Source organism: Portunus trituberculatus, chromosome 42 (genome assembly GCF_017591435.1).
Source record: "Portunus trituberculatus isolate SZX2019 chromosome 42, ASM1759143v1, whole genome shotgun sequence".
NCBI lineage: Eukaryota > Metazoa > Arthropoda > Malacostraca > Decapoda > Portunidae > Portunus > Portunus trituberculatus.
In genome coordinates this window covers 2,235,001-2,257,500 of record NC_059296.1, presented here as the reverse complement: position 1 = coordinate 2,257,500, position 22,500 = coordinate 2,235,001, and the positions used below count along the sequence as shown (strand labels likewise).

At 41.2% G+C, this 22,500-nt stretch overlaps 1 protein-coding gene across 1 annotated transcript in view; it reads right to left on the bottom strand.

Annotated features, from left to right (window-relative positions):
* Positions 1 to 916: 916 nt before the first annotated feature.
* The window catches only part of LOC123517795 (pleckstrin homology-like domain family B member 1), a 97,968-nt gene continuing 76,384 nt past the window's right edge, over positions 917 to 22,500 (bottom strand). Inside the window, 3 exon segments of the mRNA XM_045278269.1 lie at positions 917 to 2,214; positions 5,290 to 5,553; positions 6,331 to 6,456. Of these exon segments, the coding sequence (XP_045134204.1) occupies positions 2,026 to 2,214; positions 5,290 to 5,553; positions 6,331 to 6,456 (579 nt within the window). The 3' untranslated portion in view covers positions 917 to 2,025.

The window sequence follows — 22,500 nt, the reverse complement described above, 5'->3', positions numbered from 1 at the left end:
TGACGGGAAGTAGAAGTTGCAAAGAGAGGTGTACTATTAGCAGATAGAGGAGAGAGAAAAAAAAAAAAAAAAAATATATATATATATATATATATATATATATATATATATATATATATATATATATATATATATATATATATATATATATATATATATATATATATATATATATATATATATATATATATATATATATATATATATATATATATATAAGAAAAAGTAGTGACCTACTGGAGACTCAAAAGTTCAGAGGCAGCTTATTGAAAGGTTTAATAGTAAATTAAATATGCACTGTAATTTTAAGTTTTCATCAGTGAAGTGGTCAGAAAAAGAGAGGACTTGTGAATCTGTGAATCTGGTGGATGGAAGGATGCAACACTTGCATTCACACTTATGGTTACAGTCTACAGAAAGTTTGTGGTATGTAGCAATTGACAGTTATAAAACTTCATGTAATTTAAGTTTTATAACTGCCAATTGCTACATCCCAGAAATGCCTCATTTCATAACATTCACAGGTTAGGATATTATTGCACAGCAATAAGAAATCCTTAAAATTTTTATCTAAAAGAGATGTCATTATAGTAAGTAGTTTTGGAACAACAACAGAAACTATCTGCTGAATTATAGCATGTATTACCTACTGCAGTCAACTCTCTCCTGAAAGCAGTTATATTAAGCCACCATCAATCATTTTTAAATGCATGTACCAATATGCATATGAATTTTGGTATATAAAAGACTTGCTTCCCTACCAAGTGGCTAATTTTATATAATTGAAGATCCACTTCAAAGTAACAGTTTTAAGGATATGTTATAAAATGGGATGGCCAACCTTAAGAGTACAAACTAATATTCTCAACACACACTTCTGCACTGACACCATCCATTCTTGTGCGGTCAATTTATCTTTATTGAGCATCCAAATATATAATGTACATGTATGTGAACTACAACCTGGGGAATCAGTATGCCTTTTTTTTCCAGTGCATCCTGTCCATGACTACATATCAAAAATTACTTATTACTACAAAAGACTGTAGCACCAGACAGTCACAACACTGAAAACCAAACAAAATTTTCAATATAAATAGACTGGATAAAATCACAATCATATAAAAACATGGTCATTGGGCTGTGTTCTTGAAGCTTCCTTCCTACAAAAGCCTATACAATTTTTGTATATGTTGTTTTACTAAAGATAGTCATTATAGACCAAAACTGCAATCCATTTTACCTGTAATCAATGTTCCAAGAAAAATGTAAGCATAAAAAATATAGTGTTACACGGGAGGTGAAAGTGTACCTAGAATATTTCTTATATTCTCCTGAAATGCAAGAGAAGCATTGGACCCACATGTTATGATTCTCTGTATAAGTAACAAGGTTTCTTGCCCTTCGAAAATCTTTACTCATGGGAAAATATTTTTAGTAGTCAACTCTGATGCTTCAATAATGTTTTATTGGTTTCTTTGAAGAATCTCCATAAAATGTATTTCCTCTTTGCATCTCAGACAAACTTACTTTGTCTCTGAGTTTGCAATTGGGAAATTTAGAAGTGAAGATAAATATCAAAATAATAAAATCTGTAGCAATAGTGCCAAGAATAATATTTTGTAATAAAATTTGCACAATGTGTGCACACAAAAAGTAAATGTATCTATGCAGTGTATAAGATACATCTTTTACTCTTTACTGACCTTTCTTTCATGTAGGAGTCAGTACATGAAGCCAGTGATTATAGTTTTATAAGTAATAAAAATAAATCCTCATCATTTAGAATCTTTATGTTGTAACTGCAGCATAAGATTTGTGACAAAGATAATTGATAAAACCATATTCTCACTCAAAACAGCCAAATTTGACTGTAGGTGATGGATAACTTTTTATCCTTCATATCAATGCAGGCAAAATAAGCAGGCCTGTTAGCAGCTGGATGACATGTATCCAAACAGCTTGGCTGCTCAAAAATAAAAAAAAAAGCAGGTACATACTGCTAATTAAGTCCCTTCACATGTTTCAGGTGCCTCCCTGGAACTCTTGGTAGCCCTCTGCTCCAGTGAAGATGATGTCTATCCAGATACGCATTGCTTCTGGTGACGGAGCCATCAAGTGGAACGTCCGCTCGTAAGTCTTCACACAGAAGGTCAGTTTTGGGTTTGGAGACTTTACTGAATGGAGGTGATCAACATAGACTTCCTCAATAGCCTGTAGAAGTAAAGTAATAAATAAGAAAAGGCTACTGGTAAATTTTTTATATACAGTAATCACCTACATATCCGGTTTATAGCAGCCAAGGCCATGGTGGATATACGGAATTTCGTCTCCCAACCCTTTATAAATTGAGAAAAAAAAAACATGTACATAACCCAAATGGGTAAGAAAATAATAAATGAAAGCACATTAAATGTATAATCTGGAACAAAAAATGGTACATAAGCAGTACAAGGGATGTACACACAACAGTAAAGGCGGCGTCACACTAACACTTTTCTGTCAACTTTCTTAAGACTGTCAACTTTTGTCGACACTTGTTGTCACACACAAGCTCACTACTGCCTTTGTCGCGTTCGTCAACTGTAAATGAACATGGTGGCCTCTTCACCCCCAGCAAGTCGTTATTTTTTCGTTGGTATTTTTGGCTTTTATTGCTCTCTATGAGAAACTCTTCAAACAGCTTTGCCCACTCATAAACAACAGAGCAGCTCATCTTGGCCAGTTGCTACTTGGAAGTTCTGCCTTGGAGCATCGTAGTCCCAGAGAAATGTAAGCAAACAACTGTAGCACTTTTCACTGCTATATATATATATATATATATATATATATATATATATATATATATATATATATATATATATATATATATATATATATATATATATATATATATATATATATATATATATATATATATATATATATATATATATATATATATATATATATATATATATATATATATATATATATATATATATATATATATATATATATATATATATATATATATATATATATATATATATATATATATATATATATATATATATATATATATATATATATATATATATATATATATATATATATATATATATATATATATATATATATATATATATATATATATATATATATATATATATATATATATATATATATATATATATATATATATATATATATATATATATATATATATATATATATATATATATATATATATATATATATATATATATATATATATATATATATATATATATATATATATATATATATATATATATATATATATATATATATATATATATATATATATATATATATATATATATATATATATATATATATATATATATATATATATATATATATATATATATATATATATATATATATATATATATATATATATATATATATATATATATATATATATATATATATATATATATATATATATATATATATATATATATATATATATATATATATATATATATATATATATATATATATATATATATATATATATATATATATATATATATATATATATATATATAACTATATTTACATCTACTTATGAAGATTCTATTAATCTGAGATTATAACATTATTCCAATTAACAAGAAAATTCATTTTATTATAAAAATGTTGATTAGACACCATAGATCATAATTTGACAAAAAATTGACGCTAGAAGAAAATACAGGCAACCCCCGTTCAACGAAGGTTCACACAACGAAATTTCGCCACAACAAAGGTTTCATTTTACTACCATCTGCTCATTTAACGAACACCAAACTCGCTTTAACGAAGTTTTATCCAGGTAATCTTTTCCAAGTTTGAAAGCCCCGCCGTATCACGCAAGCCGACAAGCTTTTGAATACACCAGGAGCCGCAAATACTAAGGCCTGCCTCAGGAGAAATCCTGGAACAGCTGTAGAATCAAGATCAAGATCAAGCCTTTCGTGGACAACACACACACCATGACAGCGTCAGCAGCAGCTCGTCTTCACTTGCTCAACTTATCACCAAAATGCTCTGCAATGTGGCCTTGCGTTCCTAAGAAGACCAGGAAGTTTCTTACTCTCGAAGTGAAGCTGGATATTATTCACAGACACAAGAGAGGCGAGAAAACTATAGCATTGCTGGCCACCATCTTGACTCCATATACTGTCTCTACTATTTTCAAGTCAGCAGACTATTAAGAAGGCTGGTGAGACTGTATCTTCCTTGCAAGCTAAAAGAACCACCTGAACTCGTGACTCTACAATGGACAAAATGGAAAGCCTTGTGGAAATGTGGTACATAAGTTTTGTATGCGGTACAACGATGCGCCCTTTGTTTACATTCCACTCTCCCTCCCTTCATAAATTTAAGATCAACATTATAAAGTTACGTAAGTACATACATTAGTGTACATTATAATGACTTAAATTAAATTTAACTGCCTAAATGTTAAACTTCATAATTTTTACTTTCATTAAAGCTTTCACTGTACTATGATGCACTCTTGCTTTGTTTACTCTCAATGGAAGTTCAAGTCAGTGGTTAAACTTGTTATAATCGGTTCGCTTAATGAAGTTTCGCTTAACGAAGTGTTTTTAGGAACGTAACCCCTTCGTTAAGCGGGGGTTGCCTGTAGTGCGTTTCGTCTGACTCAAGACGAAAAAAGTGCTAGTGTCACTGACGCCGCCTTCAGTGGTGGTGGGACGTACAGTACATACACTCCTGCCATGCTGAAATGACGAAAAACGCTGCAAACACGCCGAATAGCGCTGCCATTACTCGAGTTGTCGGCAAGTGAGAGCGGGAAGGCATGGGAGTAAGTGCTGCCGCCTTGAGGAATCGAGAGATCGCTCACGCGGTAGGTTTGAATACGCTTGGGGGGCAGCTCCGGTTAGTAGCGAATTCCGGATAGTGGCGATCCGGATACGCGGGCGATTACTGTACATGTGGTATGTAGTGAATCACTGTGTTTATAAAGAACATTAAGAGCTGTGATGTCGTTTTCAATCTCCTTCCTTCCAACTTTTCCAGCAAGAACTAGAACAAAGTATTGATAGGACCCAAATTCTTATACTGTAAAAATCTGAGGCTGAGGATTTTGAAACCCTCTCAAAAACCTAATTCTATTTTACACTGATCAAAATAGCAAAAATTTCTCCTAGTTTCCATTTATCATTTCTTAGGCTTGCATGTGCAGAATGGGTCAAACTGTATGAAATTTCATACACAAACAAATAACATGACACCTTCGGTTGTTTGACTCACCTGAAAGTAAACGCCTCCTCTTGGTTTGGTTTCATTTTTGTCACTGTAATACATAAGTGCTCGCTTTGATCGATCAAACACAAACCATCTCTTCTGCCACGTTCGGAACTTAGAACCCAGTTTGTGGAGATAGCCACGGCAGGCCGTGGCTGTGACAATGATGAATGGGCAGAGCTCAATCTGGTGGCCAGCACTCTCAATGTGTTGCTTGAGGTCAAAGTGCTGCTCACTACGCACTGGCAGGTATCTTGTTAAAGGTCGTTGCTGTGGGATTAGATTTTGGTTACTTTCAGTCTATTTATTATGTTGCACTTCTTCCAAGCTGAATTCCTTTACTTTTCAATGGATGTGAGCCTCAAAAAAAAAAAAAAAAAAACATTCTAATCTGGGATATTATGAATTTGACTGTGATAAGTACTAGCCTCTCAAGATAGCCTTGAATCATGAAGCTCTTCAAGATATGCATGCACATAATGTCTGCTTAATAATTATGTCCTTGATAATATTGTGTTGGTGATACTTTGGTACAATGGGGAGCATCACAGGAAATAAAATAGTAAAATAATCTCTTACAGAAAAAGCTGAACATTACAAATATTGATAGCATTAACATATGCTGAACAATATTATTCATGTCTGGAATAACAGAAGTATGCACACATATAATGTAATGAAGATACAATAGGATAGAATATGGAAACTTTAGTAAGTATATGTACTAAGTAGAAATTAACGTGGTTATAATGCATGGAACACACATGAATAATGAAGCTAATAATTAAACTATTTCTGACAAAAGTTTCATTAAGAACGTTTTGATATGCTTCATGGTGTGCTTCGTTTCGCTTCTGAATGTAACACAAAAAGATCTGGTGGCGTTCAGTGTTTCAAGATAATTTATTCCATGAGAGAGAGAGAGAGAGAGAGAGAGAGAGAGAGAGAGAGAGAGAGAGAGAGAGAGAGAGAGAGAGAGAGAGAGAGAGAGAGAGAGAGAGAGACTTGTTGATAACTCCTGAGGCACGCCAAAGAAAGCCTCCGTACCTGAGTCCTGGTCCTCTCGCGGTACTTGACAGTTGCCTCCGTTGGGTCACAGCACGAAGAGGCATCGCTCAGGGGCCGCCCGTCCTCCCCACCACTCGCCACCTCGCCACTCTCCCGCTGTCTCATCTGTTAACAGTAAGTAACATTATGAATGACGCCCTTATTTGAGAGAGAGAGAGAGAGAGAGAGAGAGAGAGAGAGAGAGAGAGAGAGAGAGAGAGAGAGAGAGAGAGAGAGTACTCTTAATATCTGAATTGCTTAACTCTGCAGAATGTAGTAGCTTAAATTCTAAAACAAGATACCCATTAGTCGGTTCACTTGCAAAATAAAAAGAATGAAACTCAAACCTGGGATAATAAAAAAAAGTGCCGGCTTTCTTACATTTGTCTTCCATAAAAACAAGCCACCTTAGGAAAGTAAATTTAGCACGTGTCATGAAGAATAAAAAGTCGTAGAGGTGTGAGGTTGAACATCCCGCCACCCTTCTCCTTACCTCGGCCAAGACAATGTTAAAAATAAGCACATACAAATCGTGCCAAGCTGTTCATCACACAACCTTGATGACTCAACCCTAGCAGGAGCTGTTATGGAAATAATTGTCCAGATAAGCGTCTACCGCAGCCTGCTCCTCTAATAATTTTTACCTACCCGGAAACTTTCACTGCCCTTAGCAAACTCATATCGTGGAGGTAATAATTATAATGAATGGCTTACAGTGAGGATAGCAACATGAGCATCATAAGATAAAGTGCACGATAAATAACTTTTAAGCTGAGATACTGCCGGCTGAGTCACAATGTTCCTCGCACAACTGACGTTGTACAAGGCTGTAGTTTCTAAACCCCTCACACATTCCCTCCACCGCCTCCCAACTTGCTAAATTTAAGAGTAACATAAAACCACTACAAAGCCGTAAACTAAGAATATGTGGTTCATATTACTGTTGAAATAAATTGCAATAATTTACTCTCTCTCTCTCTCTCTCTCTCTCTCTCTCTCTCTCTCTCTCAAATGACTTCAAATTCATAACACTCTTGACGAGTCCCACCACTAAAGATGTCCACGCTTCTCTCAACACCTTTTAGTCAGTGATGAATGCCTTGTGTCAAACGTAAACAAAAACTTCGTCACCGCGATTGGTCAACCTATTACTCAAGGGCAGCAACTGTTCCCTGTAATATATAAGTAATAAAAATAAACATTAAACACTCCCATCAGTTTAAAAAAAATACTAGAATCAAAACATTCGGAAAGGCTTCGAGTACATAAATAGCTATGCAAAGAGTACCAGTATCACTGCCAGCAGCACCTGGTGCACTACTTTATGTACTAGGGCTATCAGGCGGCAAGACAAGCCAGTCTGCCATCGCGACAAGTGTGAGCACGAGGAGAAGGGAGGTGCTCGCCGTGAGACAGGTGACGGGCAGCATGGTAGATGGCGGCGATGAGAGCACTGTACCTCGCTTGTCTTACCGTGCTCCCCATACCCGTCCTCCAACAAGGTGAACCACACGTTGTGACGAACAGGTGGGGTCGCAAGAACAAGTGAGAGTCAGGGTTGGGTTCACCCGAGGGCGTTAGGATTGACAACAAGGTAAAGCTGTTACCACTGTCGACTACACAACAAAATCCTCGTCACATTTCTAAGTTGTATACAGTTACTGTACAGTAGGTACATACATCTAAATGCACTACCCCGTCTATGTTCCTTTCACAAGTCTGCGCGTATAACGGCATAAAGAGTGCCACTGTGGGGGATGCAGACGTGATGAATGTTGGCTTTCAAATAACTGATCACCATCCGTCAGTCCTCATACAGTCCACTACAGCGTCCTAACACTTCATAAGATATAAAGCAATCTCTCACCTCCATCTGTCACTCGCTGGCATCCACTGCCTCGTAAACATTTTTCAAGAGATCTACGAGAGCTCTTGGAACAGGTACGTACGTCAGACTTTATTGGTTCGTTTTAATGGGTTGAGGTGCATTAACACCCTGAAATAAGGTGCCTCAGCAACGTTGTTTATTGGAGACGTGCGTCAGCGGTCAGGATGCTTATTATATGCTCTTTGATTTTCAGGCAAACTATGTTATGACGACGAGCAACAAGAGCTGCAGTTTTTTTTTTTCTTTTTTCCATCTTATCCTCTCTCTCTCTCTCTCTCTCTCTCTCTCTCTCTCTTTAACTTTATGGCTGGCGCTTCCTGACAGCTGACCCGCCAGTCAGCGTCCCTACATACCCTCCCTTCCACTTACGTGAAACTTTCCTTATCCCATCCCACCGCTAACTCCCAAAACTGCCCGAAGGTGACCCAAAGTGTCCGCGCACCTCGGTACCCGTCGCCACGCTAGTCGGTCCACCATTATAATTTGTTCTCGACCCTGAATCATCGCTGCCAAAGCCACATAAAAGGTAACGTTCGCAACAAACATTTCCTCTAAGCGACCACGATTTTTCTACTATTTCCTGAGCAAGAATTAGGCACTCCGTACCTATCCCTCACAGCTGTTGCGGAGACCACCAGCGATACGCAGCGTGCGACCTACTTCAGCCTCATGTAAATACTGCGGCAAGTAGAGCACCGTAACCCCGGCGTCATGTTGACCCTGTTGATGAGTACTTGTGTCTGATGGAATATCTTACTCTTCTTTCACACTCAACTTACGCAATGAACATGAAATTTGGATAACTGGATTTACCGCTACTTATGACAGACAGACAGACAGACAGACAGACAGACAAACAGACAGACAGATAGATAATACACACACACACACACACACACACACACACACACACACACACACACACACACTCACCATGTTTTATTTTCTATCAAAGGCAAAATACCAAATTATTAAGAACAACATTTTACATTCCAATGAGTGAAAATCATAATTAATTTGGTTTTCAATACCACAAATAAAGGATGGCGTACCTATTAAAAAAAAAATAGTATTAGTTTGCAGACACATGTGTGCAAAGGTCGTGGACATGAGGACACCATTAACTGAAACAAAGCTACGTAGGAGGGTGCGGGGGAGACTACTGGTGGATGGCGGCACGGCTCCAAAAAGGAACTACTTGCCTAGACCTCGAACTAAAAAAAAAAAAAAAAAAGGTTCTGCCCCGTTGAACGTGATGGCTCGTCCTTCAGGCCACACCGTACGCCGAGTTTTTTGGTGTCTTGATTTATAATACTAAACAAAGACATCCTTCAAAGACGTTCATCCCTCTTAACATTTCTTTAGAATTATTCCATTTCAAACACCATAAAAACAGTTGTTCTCAAGTGTTGCGCTACAACATGCAGACATAACATATCACATTGAAAACATGAATGGCCCAAATCAAATAAATTTTAAGTAACATGATGGAGGAATGTAACATCGCCGTAGTGAAGGTCGTGCACGGTGATATAAAGATGCAGTTTCCCTAATCAGTTTAAAAAATAAATAATTCCCAAATTGAAATTAATTTGTAACCCTTCATAAGCCACTCAATTTTATAACATTTTCCATAATTTTGCATATTGAAAGGTAAATAAGTGGTTAAGGTGGAGGCAGGATTTTTTATATGAAGGAACAGGCGGACAGACAGCCTGCATGTCACATCGTACCCACTCACAATCTTTGAAGAGTAGTTATTTAGTTTCAACTAACATTTATTACGAAGGTATAGCCAATATTCTTTAATGTTTCGGTGCATTAATAATATTTCTGCTGCTGCTATGATTATTACCAGTCACAAAAATTACAACTACTAGATAGTCTACTACATCTATTTCTGTGATTACTATCACCATAACAACAAAAACTACTACTATTATAATAACCGTCACTTCATCACCATTAAATGTACGTACAATAACATTCCCTCAATATGTCCACCACCACTGCCTGCCTCTGTCTGACCAAGATGAACGTAAAAGCAGCAGGACTTCCGCTGCCAACATTATCCACAGTGCAATGTTTGTTATGGCGTGGAGGTGCGTCTTCTGCTGCCTTGTCTGTGTACCTCAGGGAAATTATAGTGCCTCTGTGGTACCATGCAAGGGTTGGGGGGCGAGTGAAGTGGTGAAAATGCTGAGATTGACATAGAGAATAGAATGGTTTTGATGCTGTGTGTGTGTGTGTGTGTGTGTGTGTGTGTGTGTGTGTGTGTGTGTGTGTGTGTGTGTGTGTGTGTGTGTGTGTGTGCAATTCACCTTGGTCGTCTGGTCAGTCAGTCAGTCTTCCCCATTATGGAGCGAGCTCAGAGCTCATAGACCGATCTTCGGATAGGACTGAAACCACATCACACACAACACACACCGGGAAAGCGAGGACACAACTCCTCGAGTTACATCCCGTACCTATTTACTGCTAGGTGAACAGAGGCCACACATTAAGAGGCTTGCCCATTTGCCTCGCCGCTTCCCGGGACTCGAACCCGGCCCTCTCGATTTTGAGTCGAGCGTGCTAACCACTACACTACACGGTGTGTGTGTGTGTGTGTGTGTGTGTGTGTGTGTGTGTGTGTGTGTGTGTGTGTGTGTGTGTGTGTGTGTGTGTGTGCGTGCGCGCGCGCGCACTATACCAACCTTTCTCCGACGCTTGTTGCAGTAGTAGTGGATAATGTTCATCCACACGAGGGACATGGTAGTGGAATGGGGTAGGTGGTTGACCTCTTGTTTATAATTTCGATACACTGAGCTGATGCCTCCGTTCTTCCTCAAATGCTACGTCTTGATCGTCACACAGCCTCTCCTCACTATTCTTTTTTTGTTTCCTTGTTGACACTTATCAGTAACCCTGGACAGTAAAATATACGATGAATATCACTCGTATGGCGGGGAGTGTCGCCGATGTCCCGGACACCTGCTCCTGTCCTGACACCACGTCTCAACAGGTGGACATTTTTTGTTTTTCCTTATGTCCTAGCAGGTGGTGAGGACAAGTAGTAACGCCCAGCGATGATGTAACAAAGTGATATACAACGACTGCAAAACTTAAGCTTCCTCCTCCTCCGCTCTGGCCCTGAAAACTGCGGGCCTTGGCCATAAACACTATGAACGAGTCGGGCAAAGTGGCTGAGCGATACTTTACGGGTAGCCACAAAGGGAGGTCCGGGCACTTACCCGGCACGCGCCGCCACATCACCTCACAGACCAAGCGTACATAAAGGAAATACTACGTTGGCTTCAGGCTCGTGCTGCCCCAACCTTCACGATATCAAGGACAGGGGCAAGAACAAAATCTTGTTCATTATTCTATATCTAAGGTGAATGACTTAATCGGATTTTAAATCGATGCCGAAGGAAAGTATTTGGTAGTAAAGTTTCCTTTCTCCTCTCCCTGGTATGTTCACTTCACACATTTTTTTTCTTATTTGTTTTTATATCACTAATATATGGCGCTCTAAAAACCTGCTCGTGACACAATACCAGTGCGTCGTTGGCGCCGCCGCACAATTCTGTCCGCACCACTTCAGCCACACCGTGTAACATCGGCACCACTGATCTAAATTATATTACCGACATTTCAAAAATATGCAATATTAAGAACAGTTATGTTAAAAAAGTGCTGAACACTACCGTTGGTTGGCCAGATTCCTAAATAATTCTATGTGGCGTAAAATTTCTACAATAGAGAAAAAAGTAACCACGATTAGTTCAGTATCATAAGTTCCAGGAGCAGCACCGCCACCACTACACATTCAAAATGCGCTGCGAGTGAATACCTGGACCACACGCACACAAACATCCCTACCGGTCTCATAGTACAACTGTTTCCGTACATGGGTACAGAGATAATCATCCTCGTGCAGCGCTGACACATTCCAACACACTCTTGAGGTAGCTTAAAGAACACATAAAAGAATACTCCTATGATGCCTTGCAGTGAGAACACATATCGCTAAGGTAGGTGTTTATCACGCACCACCACCGCTTCCTGTGGTTCCTGAAGGTAACACAACCGCCAGCTGAAGCCTGAAGGGTACCACGTGTGAGGCCGTTACTGTTTCACTGGTTATAATATAATTAACGTTATATCACTGTTTTTTTCCACACTAACACCACAAAAGGTAATGGAATACGAGGAAGAGAAAGAGATAGTTCCGTATGTGTTAAGCCGTACGTTTCGAGGCAACCGCGAGATGAGACTCACAAATCAGGTTCACTCCCTACAAAGTCTGTGGGATGACTGCCGCGTTCACCTGACCCGGCGCTACCCCCAACGCCCCCTCTACTGTCTTGTACACCTGCCCAGCGGAAGATCGTCATCGAGTGGGCGGGGAATGGCTCAGATGGGCGGGACTTGAGGCTTACACTGAAGGGTGTCACGCTGAATGGGAGGCGGTTCGGGATTAAAGGCGTAGCGTGAGGCGTCAGTGGGCGGGGCGATGAGGTTTGAGCGGGCGTGGTTGTAGTGTGGATCGTGGGGCAGGATGTGCCCCGGGTAAAAAGAAAACAGAGTAAGAAGAAAAGTAAAGCTCCAAACTCCCATTTCGTTACAGCACAACGTTACGCAGGAAAATGAATGGTCTAAATAAATAAGATGGACAACAGGTAAACAAACACGTGCATTTAAAGTCGAGGACGCGACGCATCTACACATACACACAACACCTCAGGAACCGGTATCTCTCTCTCTCTCTCTCTCTCTCTCAAACACACACCACGTGGTTCATACCTTTCATTCTCTTTTCCTGTGTGTGTGTGTGTGTGTGTGTGTGTGTGTGTGTGTGTGTGTGTGTGTAGAGGAAATGGCTACGAAAAAATAAATTCAGCACAGCATTGGCAAAGTAAATAGACAATGTTAATAGACCATGTATAAAAAGTAATTGCGGCAGTAACAGCTGGTGGTGGTAGTTGTTGTCGTATATATAGTAGCAGTAATAGTTAGTAGTGATAATCATAGACGATGGTGGTGCTGGTGAAAGTAGTAGTAGTAGTAGTAGTAGTAGTAGTAGTAGTAGTAGTAGTAGTAGTACTTAGTAATAGTATCAAAAGCTAGTACTGATGTAGTATTTAAGAAGATTAGCGATTACATTAAGAAGAATAACAACAACAACAATCATCGTCACCAACGCTATATCACCACCACCAATACCACCAAGTCAAACCTTAACTCCAGGATCAAACTCCCCCATCAAATTTTATAAGTTCACTGTTAATTTTAGGTTTTACGATCTTCCTTTCTCCATCTGAAGTAATTTATGCATCTCTCTCTCTCTCTCTATCTCTCTCTCGTAACGCCTAAGGTTGATTCTTCACGCTCTATCCGTGCTGCCGGTGGAACGTGCAGCGAGAAACATTCCCTAACTGTATAAATATCTCGCCAAGTTACTCAACAATATAAAGAAAGTCTTGTCACAAATATTAGTGCGGCGCATCACAAGCTTCATCCCGACCCAGGTGCTACGCGAGGATTTTGCTCAACACTTCCAGACTTATCGCTTCTACAATTTGTCCTCATCTCCGCAGTTTCCTATACGCAGTGTGTAAAGCGACCATGGTGATGTGCGAGTTTACTGCGTATAGTTTGGAAGGGCTTCATAGATCTCACAACAAAATCGCCTATAGTTTTATACTAAGCCAGTTTAATCATGAAGGATTCCTCAAAGTAACAGGCATGAAGAACTCGAGAGGCAACAGGGAATGATGTGAAGGTGACGTTTCGAGTAGCAGCAATGATTTGACCAAACTAGAAATCTTAGTTCAACAAATGATTGTGATATGCACCTGAATACTCATACACACAAACAGACACCACCGGTAAGCAACAGGACAATATACTGCCGTCCTGGGAATACATCTTCGTTCTGCGCAAATAATAACACCGCCACATGTACCCGCTTTGGGGAGGCCCGTAATACTGCGAGCCAAACCCATCCATCGCACTGTCGAGGTCACGTCTAGTAACCTTCTGCACTCACTCCAAATGTTTCCCGTTTTCCATCAGCTTTAAGTCCTCTGACCTTCTGCACTTCCTATCACTGTTTTGCGTTTTCCCTACATCAAAAGATCTCTTACCCACTGACAATCTAATAAAATCTGACAGTTGATATATTCATAGCAGATCAGAGGGCTTCAAATTGACGGAAAACGGTAAACATAGAAGAGGTAAGTGCGATGTTAACTGACTTTTGACCATCACTGTACATAACTCTTCCATCATTGTCAGGATCGCACTGTCAAACACTACATACGGTCTGCAGTGTTCTGAGATGCTTTGTTCTCCCACCCAGACTATTTTCCAAGTCTACACAAACAATAAATCGGATTCTCACACGTATTGTTTCCATTAGTGGTGCAGAATCCATGTTAAATTATCCATAAAAAATCACTATACATCTCAGAGAGAGAGAGAGAGAGAGAGAGAGAGAGAGAGAGAGAGAGAGAGAGAGAGAGAGAGAGAGAGAGAGAGAGAGAGAGAGAGAAACTGATGCATTTGGCTACAGCCTGGTAAAATTGATCGAGGTAAGACGCCGAAACGTTTGAGAATACGGACTTGTGAAGCTTGCCGAGGACATACACGATGTTCTCACCTCGAATGACAGATGGTAGTGCGGGTTTTATTGCTCCTTCCTGCCCCGGGACAGTGTTTTATCAGGTGTTTTACTGACGTTGGTGGGGCGCGGCTCTCAGGAAGGTATTCAGCTGACCTTCATTCGGAAGTTACTCAAAGGAGGTCCACGTCTTGCTTCCCCGTGATGAGTAGTATATAAAAGGGAGACTTCAAGCTTTTCTTTACCAGTATCTTATGTTTTATCTATTCATTTATTTTCATTTTCATTTCACCTTCACTTGCCATAAACATGGAACACTAACGTTACGAGTCTCTTAAGTTTTCGCACTACATATATAGTTTACGACAATACATCACCGCTTGTTTTTTTTCCTCGTGTGTGTGTGTGTGTGTGTGTGTGTGTGTGTGTGTGTTTTCCCTCTCTTTCTCCTCTTCCTGCTCACGAATCGCTCGTTTTAGGCAATTCTTGCATGGTTGGAGGCTGCGAGACGCCCAGGGTCACACCGGCAAGCTGAATGATAGCGGACGCCCGTCCCGTCGACACGCCGACCCAATATTTATGAGACGATGACTGCCCCTGAAAAATATCGGACCCCACGCGACGAACCTGTGCGTGCGTGCGTGCGCTTGTGCTTGTGAGGCAACTTAACTGGTTCCTGCATCACACGGGAGCTCTCTATCTTTACACATGCCTAGGCGGTCGCGGTGGGGATATACGTATTCTTAAACACTTCTGCACTTCACCACTATTTCAAAAGGCTTTATCTAAGTTTACATGAGTTTTTAAAGATGTTTTTTACGTTTCTAGAGGCAGAATGACACGATTTCTACACTAATAACTGCAGAAACACTCTTGAAAACCCCGCTAATCATCTCTGTGGCCTTGGAAAATAGTCGTGGTGAGAGAGAAAAGCGTTTCTGAATACGAACCTGGATCCCTCAACTTCTCGTCACACTTGTCTTACCGCGGGATCTTACTGGGACTCGAGAGAGAGAGAGAGAGAGAGAGAGAGAGAGAGAGAGAGAGAGAGAGAGAGAGAGAGAGAGAGAGAGAGAGAGAGAGAGAGAGAGTGAGAGAGAGAGAGAGAGAGAGAGAGAGTGTTGCTTAGAAGACATGGCTGAAATGAGCTGCAGAGAGAGAGAGAGAGAGAGAGAGAGAGAGAGAGAGAGAGAGAGAGAGAGAGAGAGAGAGAGAGAGAGAGAGGTGGAGAGAAGAGATAGCGTTGTCAGGCGACGGCACAAGGGAGATGTCAACAGAGACCAATAATACACAAAATGCAGCAAGCAGAGGGAGAGAGAGGTGGAGAGAGAGAGAGAGCTGGTGAGAGAGAGAGAGAGAGAGAGAGAGAGAGAGAGAGAGAGAGAGAGAGAGAGAGAGAGAGAGAGAGAGAGAGAGAGAGAGAGAGAGAGATAATGACAAGAGCTTCAGCAAATGGAGTGCAAGGAAGAGAAACATAAATATGAAAAAAAAGAGAAAAGAGAAAGAGAGAGGGAGAGGGAAGACATACAGTCCCAAGAATAACTAAACGAGACAAAAGCACAACGTAACTGTCACCATCCACATCACCAAACACTACACTTCTTAACATTCCATATTACTGACTGCACGCACTTCAAAACTTAAGCTCAACCGAATCCAACCCTATAGAGAACCCGCCCCCACTCCCACCCTTGCCCTCGCCTAGCCCACCAGACCCTGACTCGCTTGTCCCCAAAGGAAAAATACTGGTCCGTCGGCGAATGCATCCTTCAGTTTTATATTGAGAAAAGATATAGCCCCCAGCGAGGCTTTGAGGCGCCGACACCATGAAGGCAAGGCAAGGCAACGCAGCGCCTTTAATTTTGGAGACCTTGATATTTACAACGAAGATAGCGAAAGGAGGGAGGTAGGCATTGTGTTATTTATAGAAAGACGGAGTTTGTCGAGACTCGAAAAATCTGGTGATGAGTAACTCCTCCCGAAAGACAAACTGCGAGCCACCAGAAGCATATCCTTGGGGCCGCGGGAGTCACCGTGGATGCCCTCGAATGAGAGAGAGAGAGAGAGAGAGAGAGAGAGAGAGAGAGAGAGAGAGAGAGAGAGAGAGAGAGAGAGAGAGAGAGAGAGAGAGAGAGAGAGAGAGAGAGAGAGAGAGAGTAATATCACAAGCTAAACATAAAATTGATAGCGACAGAAATTCCAAACTTTCGTCTTTCGCCAACATAGTGAAATGATGAAGGTCCAGTCAGACGCTGCACGTGAAGGATTAGCCAAGCACGTATACTAGGCAGAAATTCGTGCAAGTATATAGGTGTGAAATGTGGCTAAAACTATGACTCTTTTGCTTTTAAAGAGAACCCGTGAGACTGACAAATATAGGTTTTCGTGGGACGTGACGGAGACCAGAAGGAAAAAGCAAAGGTCAGGAGTGTTGTGGTAGTCAGCGGGAGTTAAGAGGGAAGGGCGATGTCACCTTGAGGGGCGCCTGGCTTGGGATGCGTCTGGTCCTAGGCTGTGCTCAGGCGGTGGCTTGGAAAAATACTAAGTTGTGACTCTTTCCTTATTTTCTGAGATAGCGAGACGTGCGTGGTGTGGAGGATGCCGCTGCCTGTTTGGAGCTGTGAAAGGAACCGTCAGTTCCAATATGCATCCTGGTGAGTTTTGTAAGGAACGGTTGACATCTATGTTTACGTGTGAAATATGTATCTGTTCCCATACACACTTTTTTGAGGTAGTTGTGAGAGGAATCTTCGACCTCTATATTGGAGTTTCAATCTCTTTCATTTAGTTAGGAAGGTTAAGGGCTGCTTTCCGTATTAGCGTGTGAATTATATAACTCTTTCCATGTAAATTTTCTAGGATGTGTATGGCAGAAATCTTCAACCTCCATAAGGGTGAATTTCGGTCACCTTCAGTTTATTTATCAAAAGATTGAGTTGATCTTTATATTTCCAAGTGAAATATGCAACTTTTTCCTTACATTTTCGGAGTCAGTTGTGAGAGAAATTTCTTTTTCTAAACGTTTCAATCTTCCTCGTTTTATTAGCAAAAGAAGAGTGGAATTCATTTTATTATCAAAGAGGAGTGGATTTCTACATTAGCACATATAATATCATATCTTTTTTCTTTGGAGTCAGCTTTGAGAGAAACCTTTTACTGCTATCAAGTCTGTTTCAATCCCTTTTAGTTACTTATGAAAGGAAAAGTTGATTTGTATATGTTAGCGAGTGAAATATGTAACTTCCGTGAACATTTCCTGGCCGAGTTGTTAGAGGGATGTTCTGTTAAGCTTGTTTCTGTCTCTTTTAGATTGACGCTAAGCAAACTGTATCATTTATTCCCTAGCCCTGGTGCTTTATTATACACCAAGCCAACCATCTGAACCCTTTCTGTGGAGGGGGCGAAAAATGAAGAGCTAAAATGCGTGTCGTTTACTGTCGCGTCTAAATATCAACGAAGATTCCTGCACATGAAGACCACGACAAGGCAACAAGATGGAGATGAAAAATTCCGGCAGGGCTTAATCAGTTCACGAAATCCGCATAGCTCGGAGCGACAGCCTGGCCTCGAGTAACAAGAGGGGCCGCGACAAGTGCCAGCCGCTCGACTTTACCGAGATAAGCATAAACATTCCCGCGTGAGCTCAGAGTATAGGGTTGATCGTACGCGTCGTCCTCACACACACACACACACACACACACACACACACACACACACACACACAAAGTTCAAAGTACACACAGCACCGTCTCTTCCTTTTTAAAACATAACTAAACGAAGACTGCCATCTCTCTCTCTCTCTCTCTCTCTCTCTCTCTCTCTCTCTCTCTCTCTCTCTCTCTCTCTCTCTCCCATATCGTCCGCTTATAGTCAATAGCACCTCAGCCCCGCGATGAATGACAGGCTGACATATGCGCCGAGCTATTTTATCAGTCATCGCCTTTCCGCGGGTATTTTTCACGGCAGCGTCTTCCTGGTTGGTTGGTTGGTTGGTTGGTTGTTGTTGTTGTTGGTGGTGCTGGTGGTGGTGGTGGCGAGGACCAACACAAGATAATCATGACCTTCAACGCAAACTAATGAATTTATTTCTTCAAGTTTTTGTGTGTTAATGTTTCCTTTTTTTATTCGTCGTTCTCTCTCTCTCTCTCTCTCTCTCTCTCTCTCTCTCTCTCTCTCTCTCTCTCTCTCACCAGTAATAAACTAATATTTGTCGGAATATAAACTCTGCTACCACCTCCCCATCCCTCCCAGCTACCACGCTCCTCCTGCCCCGTCACGCCAGCACCGTCATCCATCCTCCTTTCCCCTAAACTTCACTGTAAATAAGTAAAAAGCAACACACCCGCACCCAAACCTTCTCCTTCCGTCTAAAAGCGGTGCGGCGCCCTTCTTCAGATGTCCCCCTCCTCGATCCCTCTCCCTGCCTCACCCTTACTCTCCCCTTCCCTCCCGTGCCTCTCTCACTGCACACCTACCTAAGGCCCCTTCCCTTGTCTCCCTCTCCCCCTCCCTCAGGTGCATCTCAGCCCAGGCTCAGCACGGGACACTGCGCTTCTTGAGTCGCCCTCCAGTTGAAGATCCCGTCTCGCCTCGCTTCACTGCCTGCCCGCCCGCACACACACACACACACACACACACACACACACACACACACACACACACACACACACATACAAGGTCAGGGGCCGAATGGATGTGCCAAAACACTGCTGCGAGGCCGGCCATCACCTTCAGCACCTTCACTGCCTCGTCATCACTATCGGTGGGTTCGTATGTGGATGGGCGAGTGAGAGGGTGGGTGGGGAGGAGCCTTCTATTGTGCTGTCCTGTTTCCTACACTGGTAGTTAGTGTGCAGTGGTTAGGTTTGGGTGGATGCATGTACGTACGTTTTTATTGCTGTTTGTAATCTATTTCTTATCGTTTGTATTTATCGTCACAACCATTACTACCTCACAAAGTTCACAATCCCAGTCACTATCGCCCAATATTACATCACAAGCTCAACTCAACCCGATCATTCAACGCCTAAATCCCATCCACCCATCTCAAGCCGGAAGTAAAACCTCCTCCTCTCTTCCCCCTTCCCCATCAACACTTCACTCGACGAACAGTGTGTGAGTGATGGGGAAGAGGCGGCAGGGGAAGAGGGGACGGAAGTGACTCAAGTGGTGGTGATGATGATGGTAGTGGTGGTGATGATGGTGGTGGTACACGATACCCTGATACCACCACCACCACCACCACTACCACCACCATCCTAACCTACATTCATGCTATATATAACGTAAAGGTGAGGGGACGCATTTTTTAAAGAAAGGAAGTGAATGTGTATGAGTTGAGTGCATTTAGACGTCATGCACTTACGTAAGTATAAGTGTGTGTGTGTGTGTGTGTGTGTGTGTGTGTGTGTGTGTGTGTGTGTGTGTGTGTGTGTGTGTGTGTGTGTGTATATAGCGACAGGTGTGATTTCTCTTTCACACACACACACACACACACACACACACACACACACACACACACACGTCAGATGCATAATGTAGCGTCACTTTTACAGATCCCAATGTCCTTTCTCTCTCTCTTTTTTTTTCTTTTTTCTTTATTGTCCCTTCATCCTTCGTCGCTATCTCCCCTGTCACACTACACGACAAGCTGATAACCTTCGATAACGAGTGGCAGGCGGGACAGACACCTTACGTCACGGCGAGAATATGACAGAGGAAAAAGAACCGGAGTGAAAAAAAGCCAGCGAAAGGACCTGACGAGAGAGAGAGAGAGAGAGAGAGAGAGAGAGAGAGAGAGAGAGAGAGAGAGAGAGAGAGAGAGAGAGAGAGAGAGCAAGGGTCATGTCAGTATATTAGGTAAGCACTTTTAACATTATATTTCCTCTCCTCGCAATATCAGCACATTTTTCCGCAGCATGTAGGAGTAAGCAAGGATTATGTCAATACAACTGGTCAAAGAGGTAATGTAAACAATATCTAATGAATCTCGTGACTAAATATGGAATAGAGTTAAATAAATAGCTCACTAACTTTATTCTAACACCTATGCAAAGACGAAGAGCAGAGAATGTGATAGGTGAAGGTGTAGTAACCGCCTGATGCTGATTTTCTTGTCCAAAACATTCTGTACAACATGACATCACTTCCTAGGACAACTGTACAACCTCATTCATCCCACAAAACCAACAACGCTTGACATTTTTACCCGAACACACTTTACCTGAGCATACCTTCATACTTTCCCGTCTACACCACTACACGCCTCGCTACATAAACCTCCCACGTTCCGATGCCCACAAAATATCTCGCTAACGGGGAGGCGCTTTACGGGAAATAATAAAAGTCAAAGTTGAGATCCCAGCTTACGGTTAGTGTGTGTCCTAGGCAATTTCCGCGGAGTTATCACCATTAAGGGTACAGTCAACGCCTTCTCACTGCTGCAAAAACATGTAGCGGCCTAAAAATGCCTTCAATGACGCTGCTGTGGAAGAGGAGGAGGAGGAGGAGGAGGTAAAGTTAGTGTGCGGCTAATATTGGCTGCTTGGCTTAAGACTCGAGGGCGATGTTTCGTGCCTCGGACAAACCTCGATTACTTTACTAGTCAAGGTTAAATCAGTGGTAGCACACTTGCTTTACCTGCAACGCTTCAGAATTGGTGGCTCGACGCTAAACTGTGATATTTTAACGCAATGTGAAGTTTATACGAACGTTCACTGCCATATTAAAGCATTTGGAAGAGGTGTGACTCGGGGAGACGTTCACCAAATCCGTCCAAATCCTCCTCCTTTCGTTTTCTGTTTTCTGTAGGGGACGAACACCGCTACGAGGGCAAGAAAGACCACAACACTCATGCTGTAAGTATGTGACGACACTACAATGATTTGCATGCGCCCTTCTACCTCCCTTCACGGACACTGCCTACACTGATGTCTGCCCACGCCCCACACGTCACCACCTACAGCAGTATCACCGCAGGAAAGTGAGAGTGAGCAAGGTACACGAATAACTGTAGGCGGGAGAAGTGACGGTAAGGATATCTGTTTTGGGGATCGCTTATTGGTTTGGGACTGACTGACTATTACTTTTCCTTCCAACTCTTTCACTATTATTTGATACACCTTTCGCTAACAACTGATATATCGTTCAAACGTTACACCGCTTAGAATTTTCACATATAGTCTTTTTTAATCCCATTCTTTATTGTAGATGTTCACAGACTTCATACATTAATTAGTGGAGTTAATTGTTACATCTCGCGGTGAAAGGTTAAGAAGACCAAGATAATTTTCCTACAATCTCAGAAAAGCTAATGGATTTATGTGAGGGTATGATTACGTGAATTTGCTTGGTAATGTATAATACGGTCTCAATTTGCGCTGTCATGTCTATATTATTTGCTTTATCACCTCGTTTTGTACTGATTTCAAGGAGAGTGTTCTTTTCTTATCCTCGCACTACCACCACCACCACCACCACCAATCCATTCAAAATGTACCACTTCAGTGTTCAAAGAGGCATAGTTTCAATACTTTTATTTATATACTTATTGTTCTTTATCATCCGTGTCCTTCATCAATTCTTGTCCATCCAGTTGTTCTACTCTCTCTTTCTAGAAAAAATATGTATAATTCCCTGTTTTTACTTGACTGGAAAAATATAGGCAGCTACATTT